Source organism: Panthera pardus, unplaced genomic scaffold (genome assembly GCF_024362965.1).
Source record: "Panthera pardus isolate Hobbes unplaced genomic scaffold, ASM2436296v1 HiC_scaffold_8, whole genome shotgun sequence".
In the NCBI taxonomy this organism is placed as follows: Eukaryota; Metazoa; Chordata; class Mammalia; order Carnivora; family Felidae; genus Panthera; species Panthera pardus.
This window is the reverse complement of record NW_026527013.1, coordinates 13,590,325-13,616,604: the sequence shown is the minus strand read 5'-3', so window position 1 is coordinate 13,616,604 and position 26,280 is coordinate 13,590,325. Positions and strand designations below refer to the sequence as shown.

At 58.4% G+C, this 26,280-nt stretch overlaps 1 protein-coding gene across 26 annotated transcripts in view; it reads right to left on the bottom strand.

The window, feature by feature from the left end:
* Positions 1-26,280, bottom strand: part of MAST3 (microtubule associated serine/threonine kinase 3) — a 37,106-nt gene that overhangs the window by 7,172 nt on the left and 3,654 nt on the right. For 3 of the 26 annotated variants that reach the window (XM_019416340.2, XM_053898438.1, XM_053898456.1), the window contains exons 2-21: positions 23,505-23,536; positions 20,928-21,017; positions 13,182-13,270; positions 13,026-13,098; positions 12,827-12,847; positions 12,198-12,312; positions 11,627-11,787; positions 11,366-11,441; positions 10,857-11,066; positions 10,661-10,762; positions 10,253-10,385; positions 8,679-8,740; positions 8,193-8,278; positions 7,166-7,374; positions 6,343-6,481; positions 3,541-3,673; positions 3,139-3,304; positions 2,673-2,774; positions 1,923-2,045; positions 943-1,052 (exon numbers count right to left, since the gene is read on the bottom strand). In XM_019416340.2, the coding sequence (XP_019271885.1) occupies positions 943-1,052; positions 1,923-2,045; positions 2,673-2,774; positions 3,139-3,304; positions 3,541-3,673; positions 6,343-6,481; positions 7,166-7,374; positions 8,193-8,278; positions 8,679-8,740; positions 10,253-10,385; positions 10,661-10,762; positions 10,857-11,066; positions 11,366-11,441; positions 11,627-11,787; positions 12,198-12,312; positions 12,827-12,847; positions 13,026-13,098; positions 13,182-13,270; positions 20,928-21,017; positions 23,505-23,536 (2,232 nt within the window). Of the gene's footprint in view, positions 1-942; positions 1,053-1,922; positions 2,046-2,672; positions 2,775-3,138; positions 3,305-3,540; positions 3,674-6,342; positions 6,482-7,165; positions 7,375-8,192; positions 8,279-8,678; positions 8,741-10,252; positions 10,386-10,660; positions 10,763-10,856; positions 11,067-11,365; positions 11,442-11,626; positions 11,788-12,197; positions 12,313-12,826; positions 12,848-13,025; positions 13,099-13,181; positions 13,271-15,793; positions 16,094-20,927; positions 21,018-21,315; positions 21,663-23,504; positions 23,537-26,280 lie in introns of those variants that run through there. The other 23 variants (XM_053898442.1, XM_053898443.1, XM_053898444.1 and 20 more) reach the window with 19 other exon arrangements.

Sequence of the window (26,280 nt, the reverse complement as noted above, 5' to 3'; positions counted from 1 at the left end):
CCGCAGCCAGGGTTTCTGCTGCTGATCAGGACGCTCCGCCTGGGGCCCAGGCCCACAAGCAGCAGGGAAGGTTTTCTTCATCAAATTGGACACGAAGGAAGGAAACTTAAGCTTGTGAGGCTGTAAAACGTGGCACCCAGCACAGCAGCGCTGGTCACAGTCGCCCAAAAGTGGAAACGACCCAAGTGTCCACCAACCGATGGGTACACAAAACGTGGTCCGTCCACACAGCGGAACACTCCTCAGCCACAAAAAGGAACGAAGCCCTGCGCACACGATGCCGCGGGTGAACTCTGAAAACATCCAACTGAGTGAAAGACACCAGACACAGAAGGCAGACTGCGGGTGGCCCGGGGCCGGGGGAGAGGGGAAGGGGAGTGACTGCCCACGGGATCGGGGGTTCCCTTTGGGATGATGGGAACGTTCTGGAACCAGAGGTGATTGGTGTCCCAACCTTATGAATGCGCGGAACGCCACTGAATTGTAGTTTAAAATGGCTACGATGGGGCGCCACCCCTTTGACCTCTGCCACTGCAGCTGCCCCTGCCGCCACCTCCCGGGAAGAGGGGGAGGCAGGAGAGGAGCCCACGCTTGTCCGGTGGCTGCTTTCTTGACTGTGTTCGCCATGTAAACAGTGCTTGAAGTGTTGGCATTCACGTTAATGATGGATGCAATTCTGCGTATCTTACTGTGACTCCGAAAACCGTAGCGTTGGCGTCGCGGAAAGGTATGTCATTTCCAAGGTCATTTCGTTAAAGGTAAAAACTCTACCCTGCCCCCCCCAATCGATCAATCAATCAATCAATCAATCAAACGGCTCTGATGGTATATTTCATACGTATTTCAACCACCATGACGACAGAAAGCAGCAGAACCCCGCCCCCAACCTCGAAGCAACGTTTTGCAACGTCCCCAGTGCCGTAGCTAGGTCCCCGGGCCCACCTTGCTGAACCGGTGGGAACATGACGAGAACTGGGGGATCTCCGTGGATGACTCCTCGTCGTTGGTCTCCTCGTCCTCGGAGCCCAGGTGGCGGTAGCGTTCCGAGCGCGCTGCAGGACGGAAAGGCACGTACAGCCCACCCGATGCCCCGAGGCGGCCGCGAGGGCTGTGGGGTGATCTGGGGAGGGCGTCCCGGGGTGGGGAGACACGGTCAGGGCAAAGGCACTGAGGTGGGGCTGTGTCTGGTGTATTTAGGGGCCACGGGAGGCTTGAGTTGGCAGAGCGAGGACCTGGCCGAAAAACTCCAGCTGGGTCCCTAAAAACCGTGGGACTGTGGGTGGGGATTCTTGCGTCTGACCCTCGGGAGCCTCGCCCTTGAGATGGGTCACCCAGAATTAGGTGATCGTGTGCATCTTAAACATAAAGGATGCTCCTCACTTTACAGAACAGGAAACAGCTGCTCAGAGAGGACCTCTGACACGCCCAAGATCACACAGCAAGTTCCAGAGGAGGTGCTGGAAACCTAGAGCATTTAACCTGTGTGGCTGGAGCCCCAAGTAGGCAGAGGAAGACTTGTCTGAGCCCACCCACAATGTCGGAGGGGCTCCCTCCACAAGGCAAAGCGAAGCGCCCCTCCCTCCCGTGTGACAGATGAGGCACCATCCTTGGTCAGGGCTGGACGCTCAGGAGGCTGAACCCGCTAGGGACGCCAGGCAAGGGTCTGCCACACTCAGTGCCTTGGTTTCCCCTCCCACAACCCAAGAGGATGCCGTGGCCTCCGGACCCCAGAGGCACAGGAAACCCCAGCCAGGGAGGGGGCAGCTGCTCTGATTACTCAGAAAGCTCAGGGAGTCAGAAGCTCCAGGCCCAGGGCGAGGTGCTTGGGTGGAGACCGTGGCAGACAGCCCCTCCCCGCCTCAGGGGCTTGTGGGATAGCAGAGCCCACCCCCTTGACCCCCCCCCCACCCCCCGCCACTTACTGTCAAAGTAGCTGGTGTCATCCTCGGCTTCGAGCTGTGGCACGAACTCAGCTTTGTGTCGCAGAAGCCCTGCCCAGTCCAGTGTTCGGAAGAAGGGGTGCTGTTTTACCTCGTGGGTGCCACCTGCCAACACATGCCTGGCTCAGCCCTGCGTGTCCCTGTCCCCCACTGCCCCCTGGGCCAAATTTGAGCCCCAACTCGGCCAACACAGAGCCATAAAGATGGCGAGGGGAACAGCCGCTGTTTAAGAGCCCGAAGACAGACAGAATTGGGGCTAGCCGCCAGGCCCTGCTCTTTCCTCTGCTGGATTCTGAGATCCCAAAGCCCTAGGAGGGCTTTCTTTCCAGCCTTTTCTATGCATTTCTACTCCACGGAGCAGAGAGCTGACTGCGTGAAGGGATCCTGTTCCCCAACCTCAGCTGGTCCTCTCCAGTGGCTAAGCTTCCTCATGGACATAACCTGTAGTGTCTGTGTGAGTCTCGAATAGTCCTTTAACCATTAATTAGGTGGCTGGGGAATCTGAACAGTGGGATCCGCTGGGCTGGGCCTTTGAGGACCTTAGGACATACCCCACGGTGACCGTGTAGGCTCTCACTCAGCCTCAGTGGCCCTTGTCTGCATCCGACCCAGATACCCGCTATTCCTTCAAGGTCTTCCGCTAGTGCCCGGTGAACTCCTATGCGTCCTTCAAAACCCCAGCCCCAAGTCCCCCTTCTCTATGCAGCCTCTCCCCATCCCACGTCCACATACCAGTGCCCAGACGGTCCAGTGGGCTCTGTCGGAGCAGCCTGGTGATGAGGTCCTGGGCATCTGCTGGAAGGGCCTCATCCCCTTCGGGCCACATGATCTCATCTAGAATGAGGAGAGGGAAAAATAAATCAAGTCAAATTAAAAAAGTAATAATAAACGTAAAAGAAAATAAAAAAGAGAGAGTGAGAGGGTGAGGACAGCCCTTCGTAGCACCTCCAACCACCTCCCCTCACTCACTTCCTGCTTCTTTTCCTGGGCACTTTTTTTTGTATCTGATGTTCCCTAATTTGCATATTTCTCTCCCCTGCTGTCTCGCCCTTGGCCATGTCCCCAGTGTCCAGCTGGGGCCAGGCACACCACACGTGCCCAATCCACACACACAGCCGCTCCCTTCGGTAGGGAAACTGCTGTCCAGAGCCCCAGGGCGGCCAAGACTCGAATCGGGGCCACGGTGGAGGAAACGCACCACTGACCACCTGGCCGAAGAGTTCCTCGGGGGTGTCTCCGAAGAAGGGCACACAGCCCACCAGGAATTCATAGAGGACGACACCCATGGCCCACCAGTCCACCGGCTTCCCGTAGCCCTGGCGGAAGATCACCTCGGGCGCGATGTACTCAGGGGTCCCGCACACCTGGGTCAGGCAGAATGGGGAACAGGAGGATGGCCTCCAACTCCAGAGAGACCGCGAGGGGGACGGAGAGGCCAAGGCCAGGATGGGAACGGGGGGTGGAGAGAATTACGGGGCGGGGGGGGGGGGGTGCGGTTTATTTTCTCCTTTGTGCTGCGAAGTCTCCCCGCGTCCTGAGGGTCAGGATCCAGATAGAGGGGGGCGGCCCCGCACCCAGGGCCACCTGCCCGCCCGCACACCTGCTTGTCCACGAACTCCCGGGTGTCCTTCTCGATGTGGCCCTCATAGAGGTTGGTGGCCATGCTCATGAGCCCAATCTTGGACAGGCCGAAGTCGGTCAGCTTGATGTGGCCAAGTGAGGTGATGAGCAGGCTGTGGGTGGGCGGGTGGTGCACTCAGGGCTGGGGGGCCCGAGGTGCCTGGCTTCTCATGCCACCCCGGAACCTGGTGCCACCCCAGGTGGGCTGAGGTCCAGCCAGGGCGGCTTAACTCCCCCGAGGGGGCCGGAAAGCACTTCCCGAGCGCGGGCACATCATCACGAGGACCAACAGGTCTTGGGCAATACTGCCAATCTGGCAAACGTCTCGGTGCACCCACCGGATGCATCTGGTGTCGCTACTGAGCACCTACTGTATACTCCGCTGTTGGAATTTACATGTCCCGAGAATCATGCCATCTCCCCGCTGTGCATGAAAACGCCTGAAACCCACAGTATATTTTTGCACACGTGGCCATTTTTTGTTTTCGCTAAATGCTTTCTTTGCAAGCCCTCGTTATTTACGTTTCCTGTCGAAAAACGAACATACCTTGAGCAGCTGCTGTATACAGAAATATTTCTGTGCACCTCCTGAGGGCACCCGTTTTTAAAACCTTGTACACCTCCCATGCACCCTGCTGATCTAGTTTTCCCATCGGCTCAAGGATATAAACGCCTTGCCAGATGACAGAACCACACGCACCACCGAAAGTCGCGGTTTCGCGCACCTCCTGGTACCTCGGCTGCTTAATTTCTGGAGAGCTGCGTACAGCCAAGTTGTTTGATAAACCGTTTACTTGGCACAGAACTGCATCCACGGACTCTCTAAAGGAACGATTCTGTGCACCCACTGTCTTTAAAAAGTTCTGGGGGTGCCGTGGTGGCTCCGTGGGTTAAGCGTCTGACTTGAGCTCAGGTCATGATCTCATGGTTTGTGGGTTCGAGCCCCGCGTCGGGCTCTGTGCTGACCGCTTGGAGCCTGGAGCCTGCTTCGGATTCTGTGTTTCCTCTCTCTCTGCCCCTCCCCTGCTCGCGCACTCTCTCTCTCTCTCTCTCAAAAATAGGTAAATGTTAAAAAAAAAACAAAAAAAAACAAAAAACCTTTCCTTCTTACAAATGAAATGATAATGAAATGATACGATACCTGGGATATGCTTCAAATTGCCCGGCATGGGGGGTGGGGGGTGGGGGGACCCAGGGATGGGGAAGAAGCAGGATGGGCCAAGCGTTGGAAGCTGTGGAAACGGGATGGATGTGGGGAGTGGACGGTGGGGGGGGGGGGGCACTGGACCCTTCCTTCTGTTCTGGTCTGAGTTATGTACCTCCAAAGTCACATGTTGACGTCCGAACCTCTAGTGACTACAAACGTGACCTTATTTGGAGACGGGATCGTTGTGTGATTAGTTAAGAGGAGGACGTCCCTGAGTACAGTGACCCCTCATCCAGTATGTCTGGTGTCCTTATAGAAACGGCATTTGGACCCAGACATGCAGAGGGAGGACGCCATGTGAAGAGCAAGGAAATGTCACCACAAGCCAAGAAATCACCACAAGCTGGGGGAGGGTCCTGGAAGAGATCCTTCCCTGGGGACTGCAGAGGGAGCCCTGCTGCTACCTCGATCTTGGACTTCTGGCCTCCAGGACTGTGAGAATAAACTTCTATTGTTTAAGCCGCCCAGTTCTGTGCTATTTTGCTCTGACAGCCCCAGTGAATGAATGCGCCTTCTCTTGACTTTGGGATGTATTTGGAATTTTCCAAAGTGAAAGGAAAAAATATTTCTCTCGCATGTCTATCGTATACGCCTGTCTCCCTGAACCCTCTGGGGCTGGGCACCGGCCTGTGCCATTTTGCAGGTGGGGGTCCCGAGCCTGGGAGGGGCAGGTGCTGCCTTGGGGTCACTCAGGAGACCCCACCCCACTCTAGGATGATCCACGGACCTGATGGCACAGAGCATATTGACAAGTGTTGCGCACAGAGGCCCAGGTACACGGCAGGTGCCAAATACTTTATTTTCTAAGCCGCTGGCAAACTACAAGACGCCTGAAAACGTGCAGACTCTTAATGCTGATGTTCGCACCCCCGTGCAGCAAGAACCTAAGACACTCGAGCTCCTTGCCTGGTATCCAGACGGCACTTGATATCAAGAGCAGCCCCTTGCTCTATAAACAGCAGGTGCTCAATTCATGCAGGGGAGAGTGCCTTGCAAATTATGTAGGGGTTATAAAGCACGATGGATTATTCACACACGCGTCTCACGGTCGCCCACGGAGGACCTGGCATGCAGTAGGTGCTTATTAGGTGCTAGAGCAAAATAAACTTCCCAAGGCTCTCAATGAACATCTCTTCCTGTCTTCCCTGCACAAACACACAACAGGTGCTCAAGACATGCACAGTCCCTTTCTTCACACAGAAGGTCTTGCCAAGGGCACGTCCCTGTTCCCTATATACAGCCGGTGCCTCCTAAATGCACGTTCTCTCCTCTTGTGCCGCGGGAACTCTGCGAGGGCACAGTCCCTTCCCCTGTGCGTTGTGTGCACCCTAAACCGCACGTTCTCTCTTTGCCTGACCGCATCTCCATAAACACAACTCTCCTCCCCTCGCATACAGCAGGTGCCTCTTAAGGACCTGTCCTCCTCTGTATACACCAGGTGCCCAAAGTTGCCACTGCTCCCTGTCTTCCTGCTGCCAGGGGCCCATGGGCCAGCAGGACCTGGAGAGGCGGGGAGCTCTGAGCAGCCCCAGACCCCAATCAGAGGCCCCGCTCCCAAAGCCCCAGGCTGCTCACTTGTCAGGCTTGAGGTCCCGGTGCACGATGCCGTAGTTGTGCAAATACTCCAGGGCCAGGACCGTCTCGGCGAAGTACATGCGGGCCATGTCCACGGGCAGTGGGCCCATGTTCTTCAGAAGTGTGGCACAGTCACCACCTGTTGGGGGACAGATGCACTCAGAGGCCCTGGGCTCTAGAGCCTTGCTCCAGGCTTACGAGACCCCCCCCCCCACCCTCCTGCAAAGCATCCCTGGTCTACACCAAACCAAGGTGGGGAACCAAGAAGGGCAGGAGGGAGGGCAGATCCAGATTCCTGATTCTCCCTTGGCAGGGCAGCAGCCCTGCGAGGACACGGTTCCTTACCCCGTACACAGCCGGTGCCTCCTAAGTGCTCGTTCCCCCTCCTTGCCTAGAAGGACCTTGAACAGTGCACACCCCTGCACCACCTGAAGGCCCTGCTCATTCTTTAACTGCAAACCTGGTCCAACAACTCTTCTCCCTGGCCCCCAATCATCCTGGCCCTTCCGACCCACACCTCCCGCCCTCCCTCCTCCTTGCTCTTACTTCTGGCCCTCAGGCCTCTGCTCACTGGTACCGCACCCCCCCCCCCCCCCCCCCCCGCCTAGGATGTCTGGGTCCCACCCTCACACACCTCTTTGGACTCCCTCAGCCCCAACTGCCCAGGTTGGACCCCCCCCACCACAGACTGAGGAGCTCCCAAGGCAGGCTGGGACCCCAGGGAGGCTGGAGCACACCCTAGCTTGGTCAAAGGAGGGACTTTCTTCTGGGTAGGTGGTGAGCTCCCCGTCACTGGAGGCATGCAAGCCCTAGTGGACCGCACCTTCCACATACTCCATGACCATACACAAGTGGCGGCGGGTCTCGAAGGAGCAGAACATGCTGACCACAAATGGGTTCTCGGCAAAGGTGAGGATGTCACGCTCCACAAAGACCTGCTGGATCTGGTTCCGCAGAATCAGGTTCTGCTTGTTGATCTTCTTGATGGCAAAGCGCTGCCGTGTGTCTCGGTGCCGCACCAGGTAGACAGCCCTGGGGGAGCCGGGTTCGCTGAGGCTTGAGACCGAGGCCCGGGCGGGCAACGGGACCCGACCTGGGCCCAGAACCCAACCTGCCAGGCCTCTGCCCGCGCTGCGCCCTACAGCCGGGACACCCTTTCTCCTTACCTGGCCCCTGTCCAAAAGCAGCCACCCTATGGGTTTAAGCTGCCTTTCTTGGTGTCACATCGATATGACAGAGATGGCCCTTGGCTTATTTCTTCGCGGCGGACTGAGACCCCTGCGGTCAAAAGCCCCCTGGCACCAAACTCAAATTGCTTTAAATAGGGCCCAAATGAGCAGATTTTTAGCCGTCGAGAGCTTGCCAGCTTTGCATCCGTAGTGAAACGACCCCAAATTTACTAGCCATCCGGAAGACGAACCCTGGGGCTAAAAAGACCCCAAGCCACTGCTCCCTCTTGGGAGCTCCCTGACCCAGACTCCTGGCAGTGCTGCTGAGCCAAATCACCCGGACGCACAAGCCCCTTCTGGATAGTCTTATCCTGTGAAGGACTCCCCCTCCCACCCCAGCCCCACGCGGACCTGTCAAAGTGGCACTAAAATGACGCTCACTGCTCACTACCGCCACCACGGGGCCATCTTTTTCCTTGTATACCTAGAACTCCCTACACCTGGAGCAGGTAATGGCCTAGACCGTGGCGGAGGCTGTCTGAGACCCTGGCCTGGCTGTACTGTGTCTCTACTGCCCTCTTCAGGCCTCAGCTTCCCGGACTGCACATTCAGGGGCCGCTGGACCTCAGGCATCCCTGTGGGCGGCTGAGAAATCAGTCCATGGGGGACCCAAGGACTTACCCGTAGGCCCCGTTGCTAATGAGTTTGATGGTCTCGAAGTCATTCTCACACGGCTTCCTCCGTGATGGGCCGACCAGGGCACGGCTCTAGGGGGCAAAGAAGGGTCAGGGTCCTGCCCCACCTCAGAGCAGGCCGGGCTCTTCCTGCCTTCAAGTCCCAGCCACTGGTCCCGACATCTGATGCTACCTTCTCCTTCCAGACTTCTCAAACTCAGCTTCTGAGTTTCTGAGCTTTGGCTGGAGCCACGTCCTCCTTCCAGAAAACTCCTAGACATCTTCCAAAACGCCCCTTTCCAGTATCCCCTCCAGCCTTGCCCTGTCCAACCGCCAGGGCAGGGCACTCGCCTCTACCTTCTCCCTCAAGTCACAGGCATTTACTAAGCACCTACTACGGGCAACACGTCAGCACACCCAGCCCCTCCCACGGCTGCCTGATCTACCTTGAAAAGAACCCGACAGGTGGGGGCGTCAAAGCTCTGTGACTTACCTCCGGGGACTCAGGTGCTGGAGGCTGTCCTCCCTCTTCAAGGTGACTCAGAGGCACCATTTCTGTGAGACAAGGGAGGAGCCTCAAATGATGCCTCCGTGCCTGTGCCTCGATCGCCCAGAGATTTCCCAAGGCCTCCAGGGCTCATCCTGGGGACGTAGTGCCTCCCTGACCGGCTCCCGCGATACCATCATTGCATGCATCATCAAGCCCCTACTATGTCCAGGTCTTGGCCAAACCCAGGCCAGAGTAAGCAATGACTGAGGAACTTTCCAGAAGGACCAGTGGGAAGCCCAGCCTCTGAATGGCACAGCCATCATCCTGGCTCCGAGCCTTGGGCCCGTTAACGCAGGCTGTGACATGGGCCCTCTGGGTCTGGGCTCCTAACATCCTCCTCAGCTGAGGGTGTGGCCCAGAGGGAGCCCCCCACCCACGCCGTTTTCTGGCCCTAGGGCTTTGGCAGAGGGGTGGCCCCGAGTGAGCGGCTGGTGCACATGAGCCGTGATGATGGCACTGAATCGTGACAGTGTCTCACGGTCACGGAGCAAGGCTGGGATGGGACAATGGGGTCTCACGGGTGAGGGAGGTCTGGGTTTGAATACAGCCTCTTTTACTCAGTAGGTTCCCCGCCGGGGACACTGGATAGATGACCTGCCCCACAGTCTCAGCTGCCAACTGCCCGGCCACTTTCTGCTTCCTCTGACCCCGGGGCCGCCCTCGGCACCACCTGCCTTCATTGGACAGCCAGGCACAGCCGGGGCCACACAGCCAGTCGACAAGCGGTCTGGCCTGGGGCCCGCCGAGGTCTGAATCCCTGCTCGACCTCATCTGCCTGGAGCCTCAGCCTTAAACGGGGACAACGGCAGCCCAGTCCCAGGGATAACAGAGCAGTGATGCTGGGCACACACCAGCCACTGTGGCAAAGCCCTGCTGACCCCACCACCTTCTCCCATATTTGCTTCTTCCTCAGCTCCAGTCGCTTCCCCCCTCACCGCTCTTCCCGCTCACCTCAGGGCCTTTGCTTTCACCCTCCCCCGCCGCCCGGTCCACCCCCTCTCTTCCCCAGATCTGTACCTGGTCACCTCTCCATCCGCCAGGACTCGCTTACACATCAACCTCTCCCCAGAGCCTCCCATGGCCGCACCTGGACCAGGTCAGGTCCAAGTTCGACGCTCCCCGGGTCCCACGTCTCAGTTCTCCTGACTCTGCTGTCTGGGGGGAGTTCTTGACCAGCTTGGTCAAGCCCACGGGTTGGTTGTCCTGTCCGACTCTAAGTCCGTCTCCTGGGCCACGGTCAGATGATGAAATCAGGAAAGTACTTTGGGGACTCGTGGGAGGAGTGGTGGCTCCTCTCGGAGCCACCCCTTGGCAGGTCAGAGGTCCCACTTACAGCTGGCTGACCCAGGAACCCCAGGCACTTTCCCACAGTGGGCCCCACAGGTGGCTGAGGGCAGAGCCACAGAGAGACGAAGGACATCACGGCAGCTGTGGAGTCGACGGCTCTGGGTTTGAATCACAGCTCTGCCCCGGCCTCTCCTGGGTTTCCTCTTTCCACCCTACTCCCGTCAGCTTACCCTCGAGGGGGTCCTTAGCCAGGCCCAGCTGCCCAATGATGTACTGAGGCAGGTCCGTCTTGATGCCCTGGCCCTCTCGGGCCTGGCCCTCGGCAGCCTCCAGCAGGTGGTAAAACTCCTCAGGGTCAAACTCCTGGGGGTGGCAGAGGGGCTGGTAAGCCAGGGCTTGCGGCCACCTCCAGGCCTCGGCCCGTGCCGTCCCCTCCGTCTGAAGCAGCTTTAACTCTCCCCTCCAGATCTCAGCTCCTGGCACTTCCCCGGGGAAAAGAGCCCAGCCCAGCCGGGAGGCACCCCGTGCTCCTCTCCAAACTCCACCCGATGGGCCTGTCTCTCGTATCTCAGCAGGACGGTTCTAGCGGCCTAGTCTCAACCGCTGGGCCCCACACCTGGCTGGGTGCAGAGACTCACCAGGCACTCAAGGAGCCTCGCCGGCCTCGAGATGATGATGAGCAGCTTCCGGACAAGCTGGACAATGAAGCCGACCTCCTCACTGTCCGAGCGCTCGTGGGCCTAGGGAGAGGCGGGCGATGGCGTCGCCTGCAGGCCCTTGGCCCTGCCCTCCCCGGGGACCCCCACACCCACACCCCCCCCCCCAAAAACACACATCTTGTAGCAGCCTCTCCAGCTTCTCCTGCATCTCCATGAAGTAGCGGGAGGTGACGAGGGCCTCTCCAGACTTGGCCAGGCAGTCGCGGGCCAGCTCAACGATCTGGTGGTGGATGAAGCCCAGGACGCCATCGGCCAGGGCCAGCCGGGCGCCGGGTGCAAAAGCAGCAAGGAATTCTTCCAGGCGGCCTTCCATCTGTGCCGTGGCCTGGGCAGGGCGGATGGGACAACCTGGTCACTGGACGGGGCTGGGGGGGCAATACACACAGGTGGGGGCAAGACAGGCAGTTGTGGGGGAGAATGTGATGATGGGGACGACGGGGCCAGAGAACTGGCGGGGGAAGAAGCAATATGCCTGGGTTGGAGGGGGGCGCTTTGAGACAGAGAGATAGGGACAGACAGAAATGGAGAGATGGGGGGGGGATACAGCCAAGAAGACAGGGTGCCAAGGAGGGACAACAACATGGAGGGGAGTTAGGGCCGGTGCAGCCACCGGGCGCTGCCCACCTTGGGGAACCTCTCCCGGTACACATGATTCATCATGACGATTTCATTGTCGAAGTTCCCTGTTGTGCGTCCCGGGCTGAAGGGGAAGGGGCAGGCGGGGGACAGTCAGCTTGTGACGTGGGACCAGAAATCCAGTCCAGGGGAGGGTCGAGGATCAGAGGCCAGGCTTGGACAGGGTCAGGGCCAGAGGTGGAGGAGGGACCACAACGTGGGCCCCAAAGGCAGCCAGGGGAGGGGCTGAGGTTAGAGGTCAAGGCCCACCTGAGGCTGCGGGAACGGGGACGAAGGTGGGGTGAGCGGTGGCCGCCCTCCTCGTCAGCCACGCTCTCTGAGCTGCGGAAATGCTTGGACAGGAAGCATAGTTCATCCGGTGTCGGTTGGAAAGGAAGCTGGTGGAGGCGCTCCCGGGAGGATGAGCTCGACTGGCAGGAGGGGGTATCAGGGCCACGAGTTCACAGTCAGCGCCAAAGCCAGAACCCCAGCATTACCCCTCAAGGCCTAGGCTGCCTGCTGGTCATTAGATGCTAACAGTCTCCTGCCTGACTTCTACGCATCCTTCAAAACCCCAGCTCTGATGCCCCCTCCTCCAGCAAGCCTCGCCGCCTGCTCCCTAAGCAACCCTAAGACTCCCTCTGGCCAGGCCCTAACCCCACAGGATGGGGATGTCTGTGTCCTCCAGAACGGGGACTCCTTGGGACCGAGGCTGGGTCTTTTCAGGGACCCATACGTTGCCCGGAATGGGGCACAGAGGGGGCAGCCAGGATGTTTGTTGGCTGGACAACTATCCGACACCTTGATAAAAACCAAAGACGTGTCCCGCCCCACCTCGCACCCGCCTGTCTGCTGGCCAAGGTGGGACTGTGGGTACCGAGACGGTGGAGCTGGGTGTGTTGGTTCCATAGCCAGAAGATGGGAGAGATGCAAGGGACCATCTTCTGCCGTCAGCCCTAGAGGGGAGAACCAGAAGAGTTGGAAAGAAGGCATGGCCCCCGTGGTTTGTGGGGACTAAGGACGGAGACCGTGGCTGGCAGGTGCTGGCCCTGTTGGAGGAAGGATCTTCCGGAAAGGCGGAGAACAGAGGTTCAAGGTGAACAAATCCACTGTGTGTTTTCTCCTTGCCCTTCCGACACCTCCTCCGGGAAGCCCTCCCTGACCCAGCTGCCAGTGCCTCCCACATCGAAGCTCTGACCTCTGTGAGTTGCAGTTCATGGGATACATGCCAGTCACCCCCTTGAGACTGAGGACTCCCCAAGGGTCGAAGTCCAGCCTCCCCTTCCTCGGCCCCCGGCACAGGGTACGGCATGTAACGGGTGCTCGATAAATGTTAATGAGCGAACGAGTAACATTTAAATGCTTGGTCCAACGTCAACTCTGACTAAGTAAATTAATGATTTTTAGTGAATTAGTGATTTTAGCCTGGATGGTGTGCCCTCCTCCTCCCCAAGGGCTCCCTGAAATTACCTGTCCATGCGCGGGACGTGGCTGCAGAAGGCCGCGCGTTTGCCGGGGGCAGAAGCCAGGGGGAGAGACCGTCACAGGGCAGGGGACAGGGGAGGGGAAAAGGCGAATGAAGAGGCAGGGCCAACCACCAAGAGCATGCCGCTGCCTGTCCCCTCACCAGTTGTGCTGAGGTCATCCCTCAAAGCCAGTGACCACTCACCTTCGGGCAAAGGGGAAGTTCACGGCCGATGCAGCGGAGAAGTTCCGAGGACTATCCAGGGGGCTGTTGCCTGCTGAGGAAGAAGCAGGCAGGGGAAACTGAGGCAGAGGGGGCAGAGACGGGACACCGCCCCTGCAGGCTTGCTCCCACACTCACCTGTTGGAACTGAGAGCGGAGACAGGGGCCGGGAGAGGGTTGGGGAGGGCGTTCCTACCACCAGGCTTTTGCGGTTCCCACTGCGGCAGCTGTCAGGGAGGTGGGGACAAGGTCAGGCGCTGGCCCAGGCCTCAGGGCTCAGAGGACCGCGTGCCCAAGCCAGAGCGCACATATGGCCAGCTCTGGCGCAGGACGGGAAGCTAGGTGTGACCACTGCCACTCTGCCCCCGGTTGGACTCCTGCATGGCCCTTAGCTCGGCCTTTGAGGTCTGGGGTAGTCATTTTTGACAAATGTTACCTACTCTTAAAACTCTTATTATCATCAGTGGTGGCATGAGACACTTCCAGACTCCTGGGGGACACTGCACATGGCCAGGAGCCCCCCGTGAGCCTTCTCACGCTTCTGTGTTCACCACCCCACCCCCACTCCTTCGCTGACGCCATGCCCCGGCCGGGAGCACTGGCAAATAAGGCAGAGAGAGCAGAGGACCCCAGAGCTCACTGGTGAACTGAGGCAGGTTCCCATTCCATCCCACGCACCCCTTCTCAGGCTCGCTGCCCCAATCTCTTGGCGATCTTCCTCCCCACGATCCCCCCAAAATGCCAGTCCGATCCTTATAAAACCCCGAAAATCAGCATCTCGCACATTAGGTCCTGTCCTCCCTGTCCTACCCAACTTTTGCCCACACGTTTCCCTCCCTCCATCCCCGTTGTCTTCTGGCTTCCAGACCCCCTGGCCCAGGCCACTCCCACGCTTGCCCAGCCTCTCCCACCTGTGCCCCGGCCCCGGCCCCCGCCCTGGCAGAGGGAAATTGAGAGCGAACCGTCTCCCCACCTTCCCCGGTGCAGTCGCCCAGCAACGGCTCTGCTTGCTCGACAAGTGCAGCATCCCACATACTCTGAGCCGCCAACGCAGCTCAGTGGCGCAGGGAGGGAGAGAGAAACCTCAGGGCCTTACAGGGCCAGGAATGGTGTCCCAGGCAGAAGGCACAGAGCAGGCTAAGACATGGGAGAGCAGGGTCAGCGGCCGACCCAGGCAACAAGACAGGCAGGGAGGAGGGATCCAGCCTGTCGACGACACCCCGTGCACCTGCCCTTCTGAGCTTGTTTCCCCATCTGTACACCCTGCAAGGTGCTGGGAAGATCTGATGAACTACGTACACAGTGTTCAGCTCTGGGCCCAGCACTGGGTCGATGGCCGTGGGCACGTATATGGTCATCTTTCTCCCCACAACTCCTGCAGGGTCTAGTGCACGCAGTGGGAGGGCAGGCAATGCCTCCCCGGTGAATTAAGTCACCCTTTGCCAATCCCAACAAACCCGGAGGTGAGAGACACCAGTTGCACCCACTTCCCAGCCTAGGAAACTGAGGCCACGGATGTCAACAGCCGCAAGGAACTGTCCTGTAGTCTGATGTACAGAAGCAAAAGTGAAACCCACAGGTTCCTGCAAGACTTCCTGCCAACAACCCCCCCCCCCCACACACACACCCATACCCCCCCCCAGTCCCACATCCTCTCCCAGCCCTCATCTGGGTTCTCAGCTCCATGCTGCACCCCAATGCATCATTTATCACTAACAGCTGCCTTTGGGAAAAACACTTGGCCACCTCCCTCTCGCTCTCAGGCGGGGCCTTCTTGAAAAGAAAACACAGCCATATTTGAGGTCTCAAAGGGGAACCGGGCATCATTTGTGCACTTCCCGAGCAACTGTCTAGTGTCGGCTATTTGCTCAGCCCTCTCTGGAGAAGGCCCAGGACGCTGAGAAGCTCTGCCTAGCCATTCAATAAACACCCAAGTGGGACAACACAGAGTGAGGATACGACAGAAAACGCTGGCCTGAGGCCAGTTTCCTGTACCCGATCCCTAAGGTGCCCTTAAGCCCTCTGTAGCTCCACAGGATCTGGGAGAAGCGTCTAAGCCCTGAACCTAGCATTCCAGGTCCTTCAGCAGCTGGTCTCAGTGCCTAGCCCTCTAGGAACGCCCCAACCCAGCACCAGTGAAACATCTAAGAACAGAGAGGTTAAGGAACTGCCTAAGGTCACACAGCCAGGCAGTGGCTGGGCAGGAATTTGAACCCAAGTCCTGTAAAGTCCACAGCCCTTACCCCTTACCTGGCCTTTTCTTTTCAGAAGAGGAAACAGACTCCAAGAGAAGCCAGGCTTCGCTGGAGGCTAAACCCAGTATTTTACCCCCGTGACCCGGCTCCTGACACACCACCTGCATGCCAGCCTCGTGCGGTAAATATCTGCTTCTGAAACAATATTTCCGCTAACTGAGCCCCGGGGCCAGAGTAGCCTCAGTTTTTCCAAGAAGCTCCTCCCCAGGTCTCCCAGGCCTAGAGACCCGGGTTCGAATCCTGACTCGGTCCCAAGTCCCTTCTGCCTGTGTTACCACCTTAACTATGACCCCAGCGGGCAGACACCCCACTCCGGGGTAACGACGGGCGAAACGAGGGTATCTGGGGTCCTAGAGGATACCTCGATCCCAAAGCGTCCCCCCCTGCCCCCTACCGCCGCACACAGTGGCCCACGCCACGCCGCCGGGATATACTTCTGGCAACTCGTGTTTGCTTGGCCGGCCGCCGCGCCTTTGCCCGCACGGTGCCCCCTACCTCTTGGAGCGCTGCAGCAGCGCGCCCTTGGCAAGGCGGCTCCGGTGGCCTGGCGCAGCCACCGCCGTCCAGTAGCTGGGGTCGGACATGCTGCTTCTCTTTGTGCCGCCGCCGCCGCCCGAGACCCGGGAGGCGCGGGGGCGCAGCGGCGGCGGCGGCGGGGCACGAACCTCCGCGGCGGGATTGGCCCCAGGAGCCCCGCGGAGCGGGGTAGGGGGTGCGCGCCGCGGGGCTGGGGTTAGGGGGCGAGGAGGAAGCGCGCGCCCCGGAACGCGGCCGGGAACCCGCCCAGGCGAGCGCGGGGGCGGGGCCTCGCGGGGGCGGGGCCTCGCGGGGCGGAGCGAGCGACGCGGAAGCGAGGCTGGCGGACCCGCGTGCCGGCTTAGTGGGCTGGGCGTTGCCAGGGCCGCGGGCGGAGGGGCGGGGCGTTGCCAGGGCCGCGGGCGGCGGGGGCGGGGCGTTGGCGCCCGTTAGGTGAGGCGGTGGAACGTAGCCCCCTTCCCTCAAAACGTCAATCTGTTCACGTCTCCTTTTCCCCCTCTCCCCGCCGCGCGAACCCCTTCTGAGTGTGGCACTTGAGACCTATCCGAGGGCCTGGCCTGGCTCATGCTACCGTGCCCACGGTGGCTCCACTTCTTGGAATGTCCTTCCTGCCTGGCAAAATCCAGCGTCCCCTCTTCCAGGAAACCTTTTCTCGTCTGTCTGGCTCTGTCTTCTCGGGCTTGGGCTCCCTGAGGCCCCGGCATCTCTCAGCACTGGACTGGCAGAAAGGACGTGTTGCGCAAACGGAAATCAGGGCATCTGACATGCTTTGCCTGTCTATGGCGACGGAAAGGCCATCAACTTGGCTACCCGACTCAGGGGATGCCTGATTTAACTTCTGAGGCCTGTCTTCTCAAGTGTAGAATGGGAGGGAAATTGGGCTGATAGGATGATTACATGAGTTAGACGTAAGGTGGCACCCACAACAGTGCCCGATAAATGTGTGATAAATGTTATTAGCATCAGGCTAACTTCCGGGCCTCTGTTTCTCCCTCTACAGATGTCCCCTCAGGAAAATGGAATGGAATCGGAGGCACAGAAAGTGCTGGGAATGCAGTACCTGTTCACCATAGAAATAGGAACGTCTGACACAGGAGGTAGTGAATTAATGCTTCTTCCTCTCATGACCGTCCCAGAAGTCAGGGACAGTGTCACCCTGAGGGTGGCCTCTTCACAGATCACACGATGCTTTGGGAACCAACCCAGACGCTGAAGCCCAGACCCCATATCTGAGAAGTCATGGATAGGGGCCCCCGCCTGGTGTGTAACCCTAACTCCCCCCAACCTTCTTGCCACCAATTTTGCTTCTCAGGTTTCTCAAGAGACTCCCCATCCTGCCTTGGCCATGGCCACAGTCACCCTCAGGTTGCTACTGGGTTTGTCCTCCTGATGCTCTCCAGGTCCCCTGGGCCTGGGTCTCAAACACCCCTCGCTGGTCATTCACTCACACAACATTTATTGAGTAACTTGTGCTAAACCCTGAGTACCCTGCCCTCAGAGGCCCCAAGTCTGGTGGGGGAAGCAGACAGTAAACAGCAAACGACTCAATGATCAAGATAATTTCAAACACCGTAGTCAAGGAAGGAAAAGAACAGAGGTAACAAATGGCAAAGGGAGACTTTAGCCAGGAGACCTCTCTGAGGAGGTGACACATTGAGAAGGAAGAGAGGCCCGCCATGGGAAGTGTTCCCAACAGAGGGCACAACTTGTGCAAAAGCCCTGAGACCAGACTGAGGGGAAGAGGCCAGCAGGACTTAACATGTAAACGTTGCAGGAAGAGTGCGGTTGTAGCCGGAGAAGCAATGGGGAGCCATGGAGGATGTGTGAGCAGGGAAGGGGCATGGTCTGAATTGTTTGTCAATTCCGCCCCCCCCCCCCCCCCCGCTCCCGTCTTCCATGGGGAACAGGAGCTGTCAGGGGCAGAAATGCAGGTGGCAGGAGGCTAGTGAGAGGCTGTAACAGGGTCTGGGAGGACGACACTGAGGCCCAGGCCAGGGTGAGGCTGTGGGGAAAAGTGGGTAGATTCCAGACCCGGTTTGAGGCCAGTGCACGGGCCCTGCTGAGGGGCCAGATGTGGACGTAAAGAAGGAGGTGGTCGCTTATGACCCTGAGATATCCAGCGTGAGCCACAGGCCAGGGACAGAGCTTCCTGCGTGGGGGCACACAAGATCCCACAGGTCTGGGGACCCAAGTCACCATATGCTGACATACTGTGCCCACAAACCCTCCCCACCATGTGTGCTTCTGCACAGTTAGTAAAGGAATTACCCGTCAATCCCAGCTGTGGTGGCACCCTATAGTGCTTCCGTGCCCCCCATTACTCCCACTGTGCTGGCATCCCCAGCAGCCACTTCTCCCACGCCCATCTGGCCTCAGTTTCCTCCTCTGCAGAACAATGCTGCAGCTGACAATCCAGAATGCCTGTGGCCGTGGCAAAGGCCTCCCGTGAAAGGCTGACTAATGTCTGACCGATGTCTGGCGTCAGCCCCCTGCCCACCAGATCACGTCCCTCCCCAACTCACCCACCCTCCGTGGCTCCTCAGTGCTTTTACAGCAAAACCACACTTCTGGGTGAATCCCTCTCCTAGGTCTCAGAGCCTAACCCTGTCCGTAACTCGGGATCTGCCTCCCTCTGCTTGTGCTAAGTGACTATGTAAATGGCAAAGCCCCAGTGAGCGTACAGAACCCTACCCTCAACCCCTCCATGGTCTGACCACCCCAGCCCTTCCCACCTGCCCATGCACTGTCCACACCCCTCCCAGCTCTATACGCTGTATGGTTCTTAGTTCCCTGGATAGAAAAATAACAAATTCTTCCTGTCCCTGACATTCAAGGCCCCAGAGGGAACATTCTTCTCACAGTGCTTTTTATTGCCCCCTTGTCCATGAGGGCCGAATTCACGACCTTGAGTTCACGACCTTCTTCGATTACCTCCTGCTCACCACCACAGGCAGAGCCCTCCCACCTCCTTCCCATTTGTCCATGCCATAAGCATTAACTGAGCACCTGCTGTATACCAGGCCCCGCCCTAGAATAGGCCAGATCCAGCTCTGGCCCTCAAGGGGCTCCCAAACCTCTGGGTGAGAAAAATAACCTAAGAATCACACAAGAAAACATGGAAATCACACCCATAATGCAGTCTCAATGAGGGAAATGGACAGGCATAATGGATGTATCTGGGGCTTGGGAGGCCCTGAATGGGGGCTGTGTTCAGAAAAAGCTTCCTATCTGAGGGCTTGATAGAGACGTGACAAAGAAAGGAGGAAATGGAGCTCTGAGCAGAGGAGTAGCAAATGCAAAGGCCCTGAGGCTGGACCAGTTTATATTCTGGCAGCCCAGGAAGCCTCATGGCTAGAGTATGGTGAGCCAGGTGGGGAGATAGGTGACAGGGAGACAAGAGGTGGCAGGGGCCAGACTCATGGGGACTTGGAGGCTGAGAGAACAAACGTGGGCTTATTCCTAGGGTACTTGGAGCAGGGGAGGCAGGGACCCATTTCCTTGCCTGGCCCAAGGTGATGGGGCTCTGCTGCCCTCTGGTGGCGGGTGAGGAGGCTTTTCTGCTCAGAGCCCCAAACTCTCTGCCTCCATTTATTTGCTCCTGATAAAACTGGCTCAGCTGTTGTACACTTGGTGGTTGAGGCCAAGCGGTCGGTGTCAGATTTGGCCTGACACTCTTTCCCAGGGTACCTCTGCACAACATACTCTGATGTCCTGGGTTTCCTCCTCCCCTAAATGGGGGGTACAGCAGTCCCCACTGGATACCCCGACCTGGTCTAGGCCCCACCACTTTCTACCCAGATGTTATCCTGGCCACCTCCCTTCCTATCACTTGTCCTCGGCAGACCTTTCTTCCCCCAAGGCAGCCACAGAAGCTTTTCGATTCTTGGTCCTGCCTCAGGACCTTGGCACGTACAGTTCCCATTGCCTGGTACTTCTCTTCCCCTAGCTCTGCCTAGACCTTGGCTAAAACACCACCTCCCCCAAGGGGTCACCGTCCGAATGGCTCTTGTTTGTCTCCTCACTTGTTCACTGCCCACCTCCAGAGATCTGACTGAGAGGCCCATGAGGGAAGGATTACGTTAATCTTGTTCACAGCTATGCCCTTAGCATCTGGCTCACAGTAGGTACCTACTTAATGAAGGGAACTGTCTGTTGCCCAGCACCCAGTGAGGGCTCCAAATTGTTCTCTCTTCTCCCCACGAAAGGTCTATGGAAAGAATCTAATCAGTTCATTCATACTGAGGTATAAATGATTGATGGGCCACTGAATTCCAGACATGACTGACTCACACATCTGTCACCTCCCTGAACTTTTCCCAAGCCGTGCGAAGAGCCCACGACAACCCTGATCTTTCCTCCTATAGAGGGGGCAAGACCCTGAGACGTGCCAGTCACAGAGGCTGCCTCAAACCCTCAACAGACTCTGGTAGCCAAGCTGGCCCTGATGCTTGAACCAAGAGAAGTGGCGTCTCCTCTCAGCCTCAGTTTCCTCGGCTGAGAAATGGGGACAGGAAGGGCGCCTCCCTCTCGGCTTGTGCAGGAAACAGAAGGTATTTGGTACAGAGCTGGCACTCAGTCAAGCTGGTTCTTTCCTCCTGACGCCACTTTGCCTGGGACAGTGCGTGGGGCTCTAAGGGTGAACTCTCAGCTGTGTGTGTGTGTGTGTGTGTGTGTGTGTGTGTGTGTGTCTACATTCAGAGGGAGGAGCTTTCTGGCCAGCTGAGCTGGGTGTGGGGAGGGTCCTGGAGGTCACAGGCTGGAAGGCAAGGCTGATTCAGCAGGGAGGGCCCAGAGCAGGCTGGGAACCCAGCATCTGTCCCAGGGATGTCCTTGGGCCACAGCTCAAGTTCTAGCCTCACCTTGGCCACCTGTCGGATGGAGGACCTGTTGGCTATGGTTGAAAATGGAATTTCCCCCATCCAGGACCTAATGTGGATAGTAGTTTCATTTTATGGAGGGGTAAACTGAGGCCCAGAGAGGTGATGTCACCAGCCCACAGTACCTTGGTGAGGAAGCTGGGTCTGGGTGGCTTCCAAGGTTCTGGGGTGCCAGGGCAATGTCCGAGCCCCGCCCCCCGAGTGCTGTCACTTACCTCCAGGGATGCAGGCCCAGTGAGGGGCTGCAAGGGCTGCAGGGGCTGCTGGGGCTCAGCAAAGATGGGCTCTGGCTGCTCGGAGACAGACTGTAAAGAAAGAGGCCGGGGACTGTGAACCTGGTGGTGGCCCCTGCGTGTGGCCGAATCCGAATTCGGACCAGGACTTAGGTTCCTTTAGGGAGAAGGAGCCCCCAAGGCCCGGGATTCTGGGTCTCGCCAAGGCCGCGGGGGTGGGGCCTGACCGATGACCGATGACCCGGGAGGGCTCCCCGGAGGCGGCGGTCTGACTCTGGGCGACTTAAAAAGAGACGCGGGGGGAAGGGCGGTTGTCTGTCTGCCTCTCTTCCTCCCTCCCCATTTCCCCCCTTCTTCGCCAAGCACTCACTCGAGGGTCAGCGCCGGGATGTGAAGCTTGTCCCTGCGAGACTTCATGCTGAGGCCGGGGTTGCGTCTACGCGGCTGGGTGCCAAAGCCCTCTTTGTGGCCCCCCAACCCTGATGGTGGCGCGATCGGACAGACCCACAGACGCGGACGTGGGGACAGCACGCCTGGCGGGCGCGACGGACGCGGCGGCGCGGAGGCCGGGCCGCCGGGGGCGCGGGGGGCGGGCTCTCTCCTCCTCGGGGCGGGGCTCGGGCCCCGCACCTGCGCGCAGGCCCAGCCCAGCAGGAAAAGTCGGGCTGCGGGAGGCTGGAGTGGCAGGTGCCAACCCCTCCCGGAGAGAGGGACGCCGAGGCTGCCGGGTCTCGAGCCCCAGGGCTGCGCGGCCGAAAAGGAAGGGCGGTCACTGCCTCCTCGATTGGCATTATTGCTCCATCGCCTGGCCCCACCCCTTCCCGGCCGGGTCTCTGCCCTCGCCCCACCCCTCCCCGGGAGGTGCGGGGGTGGGAGGGGGTTGTCTCTGGGACCCCAGATCTGAGCGCGTCCTGCCCCTATTCCCCCACCGCCTGCCGCTCAGCACAGCCCCTCGCGGCGGGTCTCAGCATCCCCACGCACATCAGAGGCCGGTCCACGCCTCCAGGCCTTTGCTTCGCTGGGGTCCCTGTCTGGAGCGTCGTCCCCCTCACCCACATCCCAGTTCGGTCCCATGGGCCCCTCTTCGGCGGAGCCGTCCCTACACAAGAACCCATGGCGCCCCGAGTCCCACCCTCCCTTTTGCCCAGCCCAGTTCCCAAGACTCCGGGGTTGTGTCTGGCTATGGCCCCCCCTCGACACCCCGCTTAGACCCGGTCAAGAACGCGGTAGGTAGCAGAAAGCAGACAGCTCTCAGGGAGTCTTTGTCCTCGTTCTGCCCCGTGGCCCAGGACTTTGTCCTCCGTGGTTCTGACTGATTCCGGTCCACCACCCCGCCGCGAGCCTGGGCAAAGGCCAGGGACAGTGCCCGCCTTCCGGTCAATGCCGGAGCCCCGCCCCTACGGGCCCCTCAGGCTCCTCCCCACCAGCTGCACATCCCCAGTCCATCAAGAACGTGTGGTCAGGGCTTGGGGGCCAGTCTGACCCCATCCCCACCATCAGATTTCAAACTCTCATCCAAACCCCAGGACCTCCCTCCCCTCTCCCTTCACCTCCCCTGTGCTCTCTTCACTCCAGCTACTGCCGTCTCCATGATGTTCTTTCAATGCCAAGCTGGCTTGCACCCCAGGACCTTTGCCCATGCTGTTCCCTCTAACTGGGATGCTCTTCCCCTCAGACTTTCCCTCTTGCCTCTTCTTCCTCTTCTAGATCTAGGCTCAAATGTTACCTTCTCCAACAGGGCTAAATCCCATCCCCCCCTCCCCCGCAGCTCCTCTGTTTAATTTCTCCCCTGCAGTACATCTCTTCACCATAACTCTCCCCAAGAGAGTGTGAGCTCCATGGGCAGGGTCCAGCATCGATTTGTCTGTGTCCCCCCCCCCCCCCATGCCTGGAACAGGGCCTGATACACAGTAGGCACCCCAAAAAAGTTTGTTAAGTGGGTAATTTCACTGCCGGGCAAGAGAATTCCCATCCCTCAGGCAAACACCGCCCCCAAAGAGCGGGTGTCTACACTCACACACCTCCGGACCGCTAGCACAAGGCAAAACCCTCCCTGTCCTGGGCTGTGCTTTCCCGTCTGTAAACCAGCAAAGACACCACACAAAACGGTCTGTGAGCTCTGGGATCCGAAAATGCCAGCCTACAGAAAAATGCTAATGTGACCCTGAAGGATACAATTTTCTACCTGTGTCCCCTGACAGTGAGCTCCCCGTCATGGGAGACATGCAAGCCGGCTCCAGGATACTTGGCTGGAATCCTCTGATTTGGACTCTAGATGCTAGACAAGGGTTCCTTTTCCAACCTGGATGCCCTTGTCCCAGCTGTGCAACCCTACAGCGCTTCAACCTCCACATTTGCAAACTGGCGTGGGCCCCCAGCTTGTGCGGGCCAAATGAAGCACTTCCAAAGCACTTTGCAAACACCGGGGGAAAGGATCAAGGTGAGCAGCTTTGTTGTAATTATCAAATAAATTCACAGTCTGGATGGAGGCTGCCGCTGAAATCTCTGTGCCCAGGACCGTTGGGTCCAGCCCAGCCCACTGGCCTTAGGTGAACTCACCCACGTCCCCGGCGTGGCAGGCTCAGCTCCTTCTGAAATGAGAGGAAACAGGGGTCATTCCCAAGGAGACAGGCCCTTCACATCCCCGGCCCTCCACCCACCTCACCCCGAAGGTGGCCCCTCGCTCACCCAGCTCCAGCCGATGCCTCCTTTCTGCTGCCCCATATTCTGGGTTCTGCCCTGCCTCAGAGCCTTTGCACCAGCTGTGTCTTCTGCCAAGACTGCCTTCCCTCCCCTCTGGTGCTAGTCAATTGCACATCATCCCTCAGCTCAGGCACCCCTTCCTCCTGAAAGCCCTCCAGACTCCCAATCACCTCCCTGCCTAGCTCAAACCCTCCTTGTACTAAAAATAACTTCATTATTTTATTTGATTTTAAAGTGTATTTATTTATTTTGAGAGAGAGAGGGAGCCAGAGTGGGGGAGGGGCAGAGAGACAGAGAGAGAGAGGAGACAGAGAGAGAGGAGAGAGAGAGAATCCCACGCAGGCTCAGCACTGTCAGCGCAGAACCCGATGCGGGGCTCGAACTCACGAGAACATCGAGATCATGACCTGAGCTGAAATCAAGAGTCGAACGCTTAACCGACTGAGCCACCCAGGCGCCCCATAACTTCATTATTTTAAATAACAAATTAGTTATATTTGTAAAGAAGGATGTCAATAGTGGCTAAATAGTAACAATTGTTCGAGGAAAGGGAGATTCTTTTTTTTTTAATTTTTGGGACAGAGAGAGACAGAGCATGAACGGGGGAGGGTCAGAGAGAGAGGGAGACACAGAATCGGAAACAGGCTCCAGGCTCCGAGCCATCAGCCCAGAGCCCGACGCGGGGCTCGAACTCACAGACCACGAGATCGTGACCTGGCTGAAGTCGGACGCTTAACCGACTGCGCCACCCAGGCGCCCCAAGGAAAGGGAGATTCTTGACTCGTCCTCACTCTGCCCCCTCCCAGATCTGAAAGTCACTTCTGCAAAGCTTATGTGGATTTGTGTCTTGGGAACCGACGGGGGGTGGGGGCACTAATCAGTGACTCCCTTTTGAAGACCCTTTTAGTGCTCAGCAAGCTGACTGCACCAACCCTGGGTGCCCTCGCCATATGCAGGGCAAAAAGCCGTGCACTTGGGGTTCACGGTGACCCCGGAGTCCATCCTCAAATGTAGCTCACCCGAGAAGGTTTCTAAATTCTCAAAAGGCCATGTCGCGCAAGTTTAGAATCTAGGGATACTCAGACCTGGGTCCAGATCTATTTATTATCTGTTCTTGCCTGGCTGTGGGACCTTGAGCAAGTAACTTGCGCAATTCGTGCTTTGATTTTCCCACCTATAAGGTGGAGGGTAACATCAGGAGGGTCCCAGGGTAGTGATGATCAGCCATTATTATCGTGGCTGTTGTGCGTTGTGTTACTGTTGAGCTCAGCAAGGGCCTAGGTGGACTATCGTAATACCCGATAAATTTTACCGAGCCACCTAATACATACAGACCAGGAGCAAGGGCCGTTTTTCAGGCTGGGAAACCGAGGCGCAGAGGGAAGCCAGCTGCCCATGTCTCTTGGCAAGGAGAAGGAAGGGAATCCAGGTCTCTGGACATCCCCACCCCCCCTGCTCCCCCCCGCCCCCCAACACACACGCCAGGGCGGTCCTGTGGAGGACAGACACATGACTATTTTTACCTAGGTGGGCTCTCCGGACTGCCCACATCCAGAGCGGGGCGTTCACCATGGCAACCACTGACGTCATCAGCCCCCACAGCCAATTCAAGGGGGCTGGAAGCTGCCCGGTGCAGGACGGGGCTGGGAGAGGTTGGCTGGGTCCCCCGGCAGGGGAAGAGGAGGGTCCAAGAGGAGGGGTGTCACCCCGAGGCCTGACCCCAGCTACCCTGAGCCCACAAAACCGGGCGGTTCAAGGCGGGAAGAGGCTGACCTGCCATCCCGTGGTGTTTCTGTCTGCCTGAATACCTCTGGGAATGGAGAGCTCACTATCGTTCAGGCCAATTGATCACAGTCATAGGAACCACCACCACCATTAAGGCCTCCTGCTGCCCCCTCCAATTGTTACGGGGTCTTATGCCAGCTTACCCCTCTCCTCTAACCCGTGAAACAGCGAGGAGCTGGCATCTGAACCCAGGACTTACTTGCTCTGGCACCCCCTCCTCCATCCCAACCATTTCCTTCCAAAGCCCTGGCCGTCCTGGGTTCCCAGTCTGGCTCCCCATCATCTGAGCTGTGTGACCCCCGCCAAACAATTTCACATCAGTTTCTTCATTTGGAAAGCCTCCCGGTTCCATAGGGTCCTGGGAGGAATCAAGAAACAAGCTAAGAGCCCGGCACTGGGGAGGCTTCGATAAATCAGTGCCAAGACAATGATTTTGTGAGGTTAATAATAACCACCAATTTAACCACAAATTTTAATTTGCTTCCAAAATACAAAAAGATGTCAAGTGGCAGAGAGAAGCGAGGGAAGGTCGGCAGCCCCCTGCAAAGGCTCTGTGGAAAGCTGGGACCACATGGAATTCTCCCGGCACCGCCCCCGGACCCTCTGCTCCCAGAGCCATCTGCTTCCGCCTTCAGCCCCCTCTTCGCCGGCTGTTCTCAAGGAGTGACTCCCGCATAGACCAGAGTAGGTGGGGGCCCGATCCCTTGGAACTGCCCTTTAAAGATAATATTTACGGCAACCTCTTCGGTTCTTGGCTGGGCTGGGCAATGCTGCCTCCCAGCCAGAAGCCTCAGCTCCATCCTGAGGAACCCCCCGGGGCATGGACACCCCCACAACTGGAGGCACT